The 12,022-nt window shown below is 50.8% G+C and overlaps 1 protein-coding gene across 2 annotated transcripts in view; it reads left to right on the forward strand.

Moving 5' to 3' along the window:
- The first annotated feature begins 457 nt into the window (after positions 1 to 457).
- Positions 458 to 12,022, forward strand: part of PAMR1 (peptidase domain containing associated with muscle regeneration 1) — a 95,227-nt gene continuing 83,662 nt past the window's right edge. Inside the window, exon 1 of one of the 2 annotated variants that reach the window (XM_008269766.4) lies at positions 458 to 867. In XM_008269766.4, coding sequence (XP_008267988.2) covers positions 795 to 867 — 73 coding nt within the window. In that variant the 5' untranslated portion in view covers positions 458 to 794. The remainder of the gene's footprint in view (positions 868 to 12,022) is intronic. The other variant, XM_008269767.4, reaches the window with a different exon arrangement.

Consider the following 12,022-nt stretch of genomic DNA (forward strand, 5'->3'; position numbering starts at 1 on the left):
TGGAGGAGCCCGGACACCAGCTGGCACCCATATGGGCAGAGGGTTAGCCCACTATGCCACAGCGCCGGCCCAGAGCTGGGGACCTTTAGCCCTTGGCCTGGTGGCCTGCCTATCCTGTGCTCAGGGGCCCACCTTCTTGGGCCTCGTGGGAAGAGGGGGAAGTTTGCCAGCAGCCTGTATTGCAAAGCACCCTGATTCCAGCCTGTGTTCATTTGGAACTAAGAGACAAGGAGAGCTTGAGGATGGAGAAGTACTGGGGTGGGGGTGAGGGGCTCAGGGGGGCTCTCTTTCTCCTGCCATCCCCCAAGCCCCCTCCTCCCAGGCCACACTGGATCAGGCAGTCAGAGGTGGCACAACCAGCTCCCAATGGGGGGCTCCCAGCCTCACCTGTGCTGTCCCACAGCCCTGCCTTCCTCTGCCCCACCTAGGGCGCTGCTGGCTACACCCCCTCCTCCCCGACAGAGGGAGCCCTCCCTGCCCGGTGAAGGCCTCGCAGCTGCCCTTCCAGCTGCTCTTCCAGCCCCAGCCTCCGCGCTTGGCCGGCCGCCCCTCCCGGAGCCGCGCAAGGGTTAAGGCAGCGGCGGCGAGCAGAGGTTCTGGCTGACGTCGTCGCTCTGGCTGAAGGTGGCTCCCCGCCGCTGAGGATGGGAGAGCCTGGCGAGCTGAAATCCGAGCTCCCGCTCAGCTGGGGCTCGGGGAGGTCCCTGTAAGAGCCGCCTGCCCGCCGGCAGCACGCTCGCCCTCCGCTCGCGTCTCTCCCTGGCAGTCGCTCGGGCACCGCCGCCGCGGGGAGGATGGAGCTGGGATGGTGGCCGCAGCTGGGGCTCGCGTTCCTGCAGCTCCTTCTCATCTCGTCCTTGCCAAGAGGTACTGTTCAGCGTCCAGGACGGCCCAGGAGGGGGCGGGTTCCCCATGGGGTGCGAGGGTCCCAAGGCTGGGCGGGGAGGGGGGGGTGTGGCTTTCTCCAGTGCCAGCTTTGGGGGCTGGGCTGGTGGTGCTGGGACGCCTGTTGCTTCCCCTGAGATGGGGCTGGGTTTTGTCCTCCCTAATTGTGGGACTCCGTTCTCTCGGGGATGGGACCGGCTCCAATTTTATTTGCTCTTTGCTTTTATCTTTTTTTTTTTTTTTGAAAGTACCACATTTCCTTGGAGAATCAAGTCCTTGTGAGTTCCCCATCTGACTTTGGAAAGCAAAGTTTCCCCTAAAACACGCCCCCCTCCCCCCAGGTGAGCAGGAAAGAAGCAAGGGAATGAAAAAGCGAGTGCAGAGTGCAGGGCAGAGGTGGCAGGGGCGTCCATCCTGGCCCGTCCTGCTAAGTGAAACCTGGGGGGCTAAGGGACCCACTCAGCACATCCACACCCCTTCCTGTAAGGCTGAGGTTAAAAGTGTAAGTTCTTGGGGGTGGAGTTGGGGTGCATGGGTGGGGTGATGCCCTGTGATTGACTGGGATCTGTTCTAGCTTCTTTAACAGGTGATTCTCTGAGCTGCAATCCCCAGGTTAAATGGACTGGGTTGGGGGTGGGGCAGATGAGGCTGGGGTGTGGCCCAGACAGCACCCCACCCCATGGAGACCTTTGACACAACTCAGGGCAGAAGCCAGGGACACCCAGGCTTGAATTGTAGTCACCAGCTGGCAGGCAGCACAGGGGGACTTCTCAGGAGCCTTGGTCCCTATGTGCCTTTAGGGTTGCGGTATCAGCAGGTGAGCAGAGGCCTCTCAAGATGGGGGGGGGGCTGAGATGCTCAGGTGGGAGCAGTCAGGGCATTTGGCACGGGATCAGGGCCCATGTTAGCTTTTGCTGCCTGCCTCCTGTACTGGCCACCTGTCTGTCCCCTCTGCTCTCCTGAGAGGTGGGTGTGCGGCTGCTGCAGGTGGTGGCCACGTGCCTGTGCCTGAGAATGCAACAGGGTTGGGGGGGCACAGCTCGAGGCACGTGCCTTCAGGACCAAGTAAACCTGGAGACCCCTGACCCCACCCCCACAGCCCACCCTGGTTAATTCTTGCCCTCTGCCGAGAACCCATCTGCCCCCACTGAAGCCTTCCTCAGTGACTCCTACCAAGAATTCGAGTTTTGCTTCCATGACATCTGGAGGGGCTGCTACTCACTGGCTAGACGCCTGCCCCGGGGGCTAAGTGACGACTTTGCACCCAGACTTCCCGATGTTCCGGCTCTGACATTTGGAACCAAACCTCCAGGACGGGGCGGGGTGGCCTTGGACCAACTCCAGGGGACTTGGTTCTTCTCAGAGCGCCAGGGCTCCGCGGAGTCAGTGCCTGAGGAATGCATTCGTGCTCCCAACGTGGCAGGTGAGGCGGCTCAAACTCATCCAAGTGAAAAAGCACCACTCAGCTGCTGCTTTTTTCCTAGTCCAGGATCTGAAAAAGCCATTTATCCCTGACCTGAGAAGCTCTCTTACCTTTCGCTCTGGAAAAGCTCTGGCGAGGGGTGGGTGGGTGTGGCTTGCTGGTCGTGTGTGTGTGTGTGTGTCTGTCTGTCTGTCTGTCTGTCTGTCTGTCTTGCTGGTCAACCCTGAGCTGCTTCTCGCGTGCAGCAAGGAGGTGGTGGTGGTTGTGCGTCCCCGGGCTCGTTGACAGGGAAGGCAGAGGGACAGGGTAGGAAACTCTTTACGAACAAGTCCACTCCCTGTTGGAATTCCGAAGCTGGCCCTGTCAGGGAAAGCCTGGAAGCCTCTCATCCCCTCTAATTAGTTTTCTAAAAAAGAGCATTCGATGACATGTAAACATCCGCTGGGATGTGCCGGGAGGTGGCTGTTGCTCACGGGCATGTGACAAAAGTTGGAGAGTGGGCCAAGCGATAAACTAACATCAACAGCGTGGGCGGGGGGCGGAGGGAGATGGTGGGGGGAGGACCCAACTCTGCCAGCGTGACTCTGCCTCACAGGAGAACCTCATGGAAGAGATGGGTCTCCAGGGAATACAGCCCCGGACCGAGAACTCCGCATTGGCTTGTGGGGAAGGGACACAGCCGCCCCAGGGGAAGAACCGTGGAAGTGCAGATACTCAGTGGGCAGGAGCAGCCGGCTGAGCCAGGGAGTGTGGAAAGCAAGCAGGGGCGAGGGAGTGGCAAGAAAAATTAGATGTTAGTTTATAATGGGATGGGCTAGCAAATTCCTCGCGGAGAGCTATGAAAATTGGGCCTTCGCGGCACGGGTGGATTTTTGTGGGGTTCGTGAAGAGGGTGTTGCCCTAATATATACTCTGGGAGTTCCTGGCTTCCCCGACAGGAGCATAATTTCATGGTGGGATCATGGATTCTAGGAGCTGAGAGAGACTTTAGAGTTTTTTTTTTTTTTTTCGATTGAGGTCATTTTAACTCGTCCTTGACTGCAGAGGAGAATGAAAGTAAACATTTTGCTGGCATTCAGTTAGGTGCTGTCGTCGTCCCTGCTTTGCACACGAGGCTCAGAAGCAGTTCTAGGACCAGCGCAGGCACACATCAGCATGGTTTCTCAAAAAATTCAATGGGGCAGTTCCCCTTCCGGTTATTGACACAAAAGACTTGACAGTGGGAACTTGAACAGATATTGGGACACCAGTGTTCAAAACAGCATCGTTCCCAAGAGCCAAAATGTTCATTAATCTTTTTTTTTTTTAATTTTTTTTTGACAGGCAGAGTGGACAGTGAGAGAGAGACAGAGAGAAAGGTCTTCCTTTGCCATTGGTTCACCCTCCAATGGCCGCTGCGGCCGGTGCAGCCAGCGCACCGCGCTGATCCGATGGCAGGAGCCAGGTGCTTATCCTGGTCTCCCATGGGGTGCAGGGCCCAAGTACTTAGGCCATCCTCCACTGCACTCCCTGGCCACAGCAGAGAGCTGGCCTGGAAGAGGGGCAACCGGGACAGAATCCGGCGCCCCAACTGGGACTAGAACCCGGTGTGCCAGCGCCGCAAGGCAGAGGATTAGCCTAGTGAGCCGCGGCGCCCGCCAAGAGCCAAAATGTTCATTAATGGATAAGCCAAACTATCTATACATGCCCTGGAATATCCGTTAGCCTTAAAAATGAAGGCAGTTCTGATACATGCTGTCACGTGAGTGCAATGTGAAGGTGGTGGGCTAAGTGAAAGAAACTAGGAACTAAAAGACAAATGTGGTGGGATTCCACCTGGGGAAGGCACCTGGCATAGTCAAATTGGTGGAGACAGAAAACAGAAAGGTGGTTGCAAAGGGTGGGAGTTGGGGGGAGGCAGTGGGGATTTATTATTCAGTGAGTATAGAGTTGCAGTTTGGGGTGAGGAAAAAGTGTGCAGATGTGTGATAGTAATGGCTGCCAATCAGTGTGGCTCAGAGGCAGGCATTTGGCATGGTGGATCAGACTCCACATGGTGGGGCTGGTGCTGTGGTTAAGCCTCTACCCACAGTGCTGGCATCCCATATGGGCAGGGGCTCAAGTCCTGGCTGCTCCACTTCTGATCCAGCTCTGTGCTGTGGCCTGGGCAAGCATTAGAAGATGCCCCAAGTGCTTGGGTCCCTGCACCTGCATGGGAGACCTGGAAGAAGATCCTGGCTCCTGGCTTCAGATTGGCCCAGCTCCAGCCGTTGAAGCCATTTGGGGAGTAAACCAACAGATGGAGAATCTTTCTCTCTCTCTCTCTCTCTCTCTCTGCCTCTGCCTCTGCCTCTACCTCTGCCTTTCAAATAAATAAATCTTAAAAACAAGACTCTATGTGGGACTCCTTCATCCCATACCAGGGTGCCTGGGTTCAAGTCCCACCTCTGCTTCCAATGCAGCTTCTGGTCCATGTGTACTCTGGCAAGCAGGAGGTGATGGCTCCAGTACTTGGGTCCTGCTCACCTATGTGGGAGACCTGGATTGAGTTCCAGGCTCCTGGCTTCAGCCTGGCCTGACTCTGGCTGTTGTGGGCAGTTCAGAAGTGAACTGGAAGATCTGTCTCAGTGTCTCTCTGCCTTTCAAATAAGTCAAAATAAATTGCTAATAATAAAAAAATAAAGAATGTAACTCAATGCTATAGAACTATGTACTTAAACATGTTTGGAAGAGTAATTTGCTATGCATGTTTTTCACAGCAAAAAAAAAAAAAAAATTCGACATAGCTAAGTAGGACTTGTGAGAGTCAAGACTGTGTAGTTTCTGAGCCCAAGTTCACCTGTCACCTGGCTGATATATGCTCACATCCAACACGTGGGTTGATTGTGCTGGTGCCCATCTCACCTTGGCAAGGTTTCAGGAGACAAAGGATGCAGGATTGAGAGAGCCCTGGATGACCTGTTTTGGCAGCACTGTTGCTCTGTCTTGGCTGGCTGTGCCAAAGAGGGAGATTATGAGCTAAGGACAGAAATGGGCAACCTTTGGGCTACAAGTCCCATAGGAGTATTTAGTAGGATGCAGTGTGCAGAAATATTTTGAACTTGAACACCTTGAGGTTGGATCCTCTCTTTGATCTGACATTCCATCTTTTCATTCTGCCTGTGATACCTGTGAGAACTTACCAGCATTTGAGGATTTTTTTTTTTGCCTTTTTTTGTTTGTTTGTTTTTGTTTTGTGTGTGTGAGAGAGTTCTTTTATCTGCTGGTTCACTTCCCAAATAGGTGCAACAGCGAAGTCTGGGCCAGGCCAAAGCCAGGAGCCAGGAACTCCCATCCAGGTCTCCCAGGTACACTTGGCCATCTTCTGCTTTTTCAGGTGCAGGTAACTGGATCGGAACTGGTGCAGCCATAACTGGAACCAGCATTCCAATATGGGACACCAGTATTGCAATCAGGGACTTAACCCGCTATACCACAAGGCTGGTCCCAGTATTTGAGTTTTTGATCTCCATTCCTGAGTGTGAGAGAAAGAGAGAAAGAGAAGCTGATGGTATAAGTATCTGAGGCTTTTTTAAAAGAAAATCTATTTTATTTGAAAGGCAGAGTTATAGAGAAAGAGGGACACACACACACACCCCTTCTATTAGTTGGTTTACTTTCCAAAGGGCTGCAATGGCTAGGGCTGGGCCAGGCCAAAGCCAGGAGCTAGGAGCTACATCTGGGTCTCCCTCGTGGGTGCAGGGGCCCTAGGACTTGGGCCATCTTTGGCTGCTTTCCTGGGTGCGTTAGCAGGGAGCTGGACTGGAGGTGAAGCAGCAGGTACTGGAACCAGTGCCCATATAAGATGCTGGCGCTGCAGGCCGCAGCTTCACATGCTGTGCCAGAATTTGAGTACTTGCTCTCCATTCCTGAGTGGGACTAGGCAGAGACTAAAAGAGAGAGGGAGAGTGCATGCTGAATGGGGAAAAGTACAGTGGGTCAAAGTACTAAGGACTGATTGGCTAACAGGACTTTTAAAAGCATCCACTGCATTAGCATCTAATTTATAAGCATCTAGTATACTGTCATGCACATTTTTCTTGGCGCATAATCTCACCTTTGTGACCTCCAACTCTTTAGTAAGATCTTTTCTTCTCTTGAATGCCCTTTAGCGTGAACTTTTGGTGGAAATGAGATGGGCTGGAGCCGTGGCTCACTAGGCTAATCCTCCGCCTGTGGCGCTGGCACCCCAGGTTCTAGTCCCGGTTGGGGCGCCAGTTCTGTCCCGGTTGCTCCTGCCTGGGAGTTCAGTGGAGGATGGCCCAGGTGCTTGGGCCCAGCAGCCGCATGGGAGACCAGGAGGAAGCAGCTGGGTCCTGGCTTCGAATTGGCGCAGCACGCTGGCCGTAGTGGCCATTTGGGGGGTGAACCAATGGAAGGAAGACCTTTCTCTCTGTTTCTCTCTCACTGTCTAACTCTGCCTGTCCAAAAAAAAAAAAAAAAGAAAGAAAGAAATGAGATGCGGCTAAGTGTTATGTCTGAGTTGATAGGCTGGGAGCACATAACTTTTGGGCATGGATACCCAAGACCAGAGGCAACTTAAAGCATCCATGTCCCTTGGGGATACCCAGACACCTTGGGGGAGGGCTTTGGAATGCCACAGGCCTGGATTCTGGGTTCACTTAATTACATCTATCCCTGGGTTACACTGGCAAGACAGAAATGGCCAAATGGTGTTGGGGCTGGGGAGGGGCTTATGACTGATTTCTTTAAAGATTTATTTATTATTTGAAAGTCAGAATTACACAGAGGGAGATAGACAGAGGGAGAGAGAGATTGATCGATCTTCCATTTGCTGGTTCACACCCCAGATGGCCACAACAGCTGAGGCTGGGCCAGGAGCTTCTTCCAGGTCTCCCACATGGGTAGCAGGGGCCCAAGCACTTGGGCCATCTTCCACTGCTTTCTCCAGGCCATAGCAGAGTTGAATCAGTAGTGGAGCAGCTGAGACTCGAACCGGCACTCATATGCAATGCTGGCATTGCAGGCAGCAGCTTTACCCATTACACCACAACACCTTTCCCCTAATGGGTGATCTTAAGTCAAAAATTATTTCCATCTGCCCCACTGGGGATATCCAATACCATGCAAAAGAAAATGTCTCTACTTGCCTCCCCTGAGAGCAGCTCTAGATGTGGGGTGTGCTCAAGTCGGGAAGTGTGCCATGGCATGGCTAAATGAGGGAAGGTTATATTCCATTCCCTCCTTGCGAGGAAGGAGCTCACACCTTCACTCTGTAAGATGTTTGAAAATCACAAGCACCCGACCTCCCTCCCCTCTTAGATTACTTTAAAGGGGAGGGGAATCCAGTGTTTATACATTCCAGGTCCTGAACTCCAGGGCAGACGACAGAGGCCAGCTGGGGTGTGGAAAGCTAACAGATCAGAGGCAGAGAGTCTATCAGATTCCAAACCTGCTCTGTGTCCCATAATTGTGTTTGTCAGTCTTCACAAGATTGGGGCCAAAGTTGCAGGTTGATAATGGAGAGAAATAAGCAGAAAACACAGGAGAGGAGCCAGCGTGGTAGTGCAGTGGGGTTCAGCCATGGCTTGGGACACAGTCATCCTATATAAGAATGCTAGTTTGAGTCCTGCCTACTCTGTTTCCTATGCAGCTTCCTTCAATTGTGCCTGGGAGGGCAGTGGAAGATGGACCAAGTACTTGGGCCCCTGCACCCTTGTGAGAGACTCAAATGGAGTTCCTGACTAGCTTCAGCCTGGCCATGTGTGGAGTGAACCAGCAGATGGAAGATCCCTCTCTTTCTGTCTCTCCTCCTTTCTCTGTTGCTCTTTCAAACACAGACACAAATCAATAAATCAATCTAGGGAAAACAACAGAACATACGGGACAAAGCAGACCTCATACCTGTAAGCAAAACCTCGCAAGTAGAGCAGAGAATTAGAGTGGCTGGAGAGATTCTGTTTTCTGATTCAGTGTGATTTTCTGCTACCCCCACCAAACTCTCCTTTTGTCTTTCTAGGTTGCAAATATTTGTGAGACAGACTCAGAGTCTACTTCAACTCTCAGGGTTGAGAGTGAAGTAGATAGGAGTTGCTCATCAAATGTTTGACCATTAGTGATAGAAACACCAGTGGTGGTAGCCTTTTTGAAAGGGTTTCCATCCTATGCTAAGAGTCCTAATGCTGAGTTTGACCACCCAAATAAGTGATTGACTTTGAGGAAAATGCCAGGCATTCTCTCTTAGGCTTTCTGTGTATTTATGTAATCCTCACAACAGACCTGGAAGGCCAGTACTGTTGTTGTCATCCCCAGTTCCTGCACAAAGGAACCTAGGCACAGAGTTTCAGTTCTTGCCCAGGTCACATGCTGGATGTCCATGTTTTGACACCAGCTGGTCTGCCTACATAAGTCGTGCCCTAAAACTCTACCCAATATTGCCACAGTAAGGAGCAGGTCCAGCTAGAACAGATGAGCTGGCTGTATTTTAGCTGAATGATAAGGGAACACTTCAGTAGCTCAGACTGGTGCAAATAAGGTCATGTACTCACCTTATGGGGGTGAGTGGAGTAGATGCAGAAAAGGAACAGAAATATCAATGTGGGGCCACATGGAACCCGAGAGGAGTCAATCCCTAAAGAAAAACAGGGGTGCTAAGAGGACCAAAAACCCAACCAGCTTATGAGCTAGCTGTCCCCAGTGTCGCATCCCTTACTCTGATAAGGTGTGGGATGTGCAAATTTCTTTGTACCATACTCTTTAAAATCCAAATCATGTGTCTGTATGCAGAAGACCAGAATTGAGGGTGAGACAGATTTCAAGTCCAGCCCCGACACTATGTGTCTCCATTTCTTTACGGCTTTGTTCTGTCAAGATCATTAATACCTAAACTCTTAAGCCATGAATTGGGTAGGAGCAGTCCTGGAATAAGTAAGAGGAAGCGCTTTTTTCTTCCTTTCTGGCATAACATAGTTGATGGAAATCACAGGGGATGGTAGCTCCATCCCTTTCCATTAATGGTAGGATGGGTTTTAGCCGGTTCATCCAGTGCTTGAATGAAGATCTGTTGTCCGGCAGACAGCAATGTCCTGGATCTTATGCCGAGTAGTTAAGAGATCCTTTTGGCTGGGCTACAAGTGAAAAAACCTGATTTAGTCACCCTTCTTGGATAAAGGCCTTTCTTCCCGCAGCCTTGCTGTTTGCATCATGCCCTTCTCTGAGGTCCTGGCTGGCTCCGAGGATCAACTTAGTGGTTTGGCAGCAGGTGTCAGTGTTAGCTGAAGCCTGGTCAGTCAGTTTGGTGATTGGAAAACCAGAGGTGCTGCTGCTGCCAGACCTATTGAACAACGCGTTCAGCTAACTTTAGCTCATGGGGAGACGCAACAGTTGTCCTCCTAAGCTAAATTTATGGTAGGTTAAAAAAAAATCCCAGCCAGTTTAGTGAAAAAACCACTGGAGGACAGTGGATACTGGCCTGGTTTGCTTCAAATCAAATGAATTGTTTGAGGACTCCAAGAAGCTAAAGTGTCATTGTTTTTCAAGCTCAGTTCTTCTTCTGTTTCAGAGAGTTGCTCTGAAGGGAATCATTTGTCTCCTGCTTCATGGGATTCAACAGGACTTCACAATGATGGGGTGGGGGGCATCTGAAATGTTCTAGGACAAGTTGCCTAAACTTAGCTTATGGCTGGTAACAGCTACTCCTGTATTTTCTAACACTCCCTTGGCTCTATTGGCTGCAAGCAGAAGGGAGGAATTGGCCAGTGTTGAAGAATCTTTGTTGCAGGACTTCTTAGTCTGATTTTTTGCTTCTTAGGGGGGTTGACTGCCTACTTCCAAATGGTGTTCAGTACTCCCATCTGTGCACACCTGGCTCCCTAGGACAATCCACTTACAGAATGAAATGGGAGGGGCTGGCGCCATGGTTCACTTGGTTAATCCTTCGCCTGTGGCACTGGCATCCCATATGGGTGCCAGGTTCTAGTCCCGGTTGCTTCTCTTCCAGTCCAGCTCTCTGTTGTGGCCCAGGAGGGCAGTGGAGGATGGCCCAAATGCTTGAGCCCCACACCCACATGGGAGACCATGAGGAAGCATCTGGTTCCTGGCTTCGGATTGGCACAGCGCTGGCCTTAGTGGCCATTTGAGGGGTGAACCAACTGAAGGAAGACCTTTCTCTCTGTCTCTCTCTCACTGTCTATAACTCTACCTGTCAAATAAATTAAAAAAATAAAAGAATGAAATGGGTAAGCCCTTGTGGAAATGAGATAGAAACTGCAATAAACAAACATATTCATCAGTAATGGACCCAATAGATTTCCGCATGCTGTACAATAGACTCCAAAAAGTCACAGCAATAAAGGATTCTAACACCAGTCATCACAAATAGCCTTCACCTTGGGATTCACACATGCCTCATCTGTTTGTGTCCATGTATTCATTCAGCAGCGTTGATCAAGCATCTCTTGGGGGCCAGACTTGTTCTAGATGCCGAGGCTATCAGATGAGTAAGACAAAATCATGTTCCTAAAGACACTTGTAATCTTTTAAGAGAACTCATAGTTCAGTCTGCCATTTCCCAAAATAGGCTTCATGGAATACTAGTTCTGGGAGAGAATCGATGAAAACAAACAGAACTGAAGATGCTATGATGAAATAAATCTAAGAGATGTGGAAATCGGCTGTGCATAAAGAATATTAAAGAATCTGCAAAGTCCCACAATAAAGACACTTTTAGCATTTTACAAAGTTGTTTGACCACAGAGCCTTTTATTGATAAGAACTTATGCCATCCAGTGGAATTAGTGCTTCATGGAACTCTTGCCCATAATGAATGACATGATGACTATTTCACCATTGCAGAGGAAAGATTAAGAAGGTGCCTCGCCAGACTTTTGCTGAGATGTGGGCTAGAAGACGAATGTCCTTACCACATAAGACTCCCTGGGGAGTTGAAAGAACCGTGGAGATGGTGGCACTTCCTCATTGCTGTGAATAGAGTCCTCACTAGCACTGACCTATGTGGGTCATGGAGAAAATTCATTTTCTGTGTTCAGCTTGCTTGGAGTAATGTCTGGGATCCTTGGGAAAACTGAGCATGAGTCCGATTAGTGACCATTCACAGTGATATGGCCGCTTTAGGGAGTGGTAAGAGCTGTGCCTTGCCTTCCCAATGAGATGTGTCCTGGGTGCTCCCCCCCCCCCCCCCCGCACCGAGTCGCCTTTAAAATAAGGAGACTATTTGGGCATTGTTTGACTCCCGAGGGGCATTGAATCTAAGGTCCATTCATCACCAGTTGTCCTTTCACCCTCTCCCTCCCCCATGGAGGCTTGTCTTCAGTATCACAGTGCTTGCTCCTGGGTTTGCCCATGAACCTGATTTGTACAACCTGGGAGTGGTTTGGCTGTTTACACTGGGGCTGTATGCCGTAGAGTCTGTACATGATTTTGAGTTGTTCTCCCTCACTTGTTTGCTGTTTCTGGGCCCTACTTTGTTTCTATCTCGGCTAAGTATTGTTCCAGTTGTCATGCAGCATGGTTTCTGGGCCCTGGCATTGTTGCCTTCTCTCTCTGGCTGGATTGGTTTTGCTTGGGATGACTGAAGTGGCAATGGGGAAGGAATAAAATCATTTGTTCCTTTAAAGAATATTCTTGGCTTTAGCCTGGCCCCAGGACTGGCCATTGTAGCCATCTGGGGAGTGAACCAGTGGATGGAAGGTCTCTCTTTCTGTCACTCCCTCTCTC

This window comes from Oryctolagus cuniculus, chromosome 1 (assembly GCF_964237555.1).
Source record: "Oryctolagus cuniculus chromosome 1, mOryCun1.1, whole genome shotgun sequence".
NCBI classification, from domain to species: Eukaryota; Metazoa; Chordata; class Mammalia; order Lagomorpha; family Leporidae; genus Oryctolagus; species Oryctolagus cuniculus.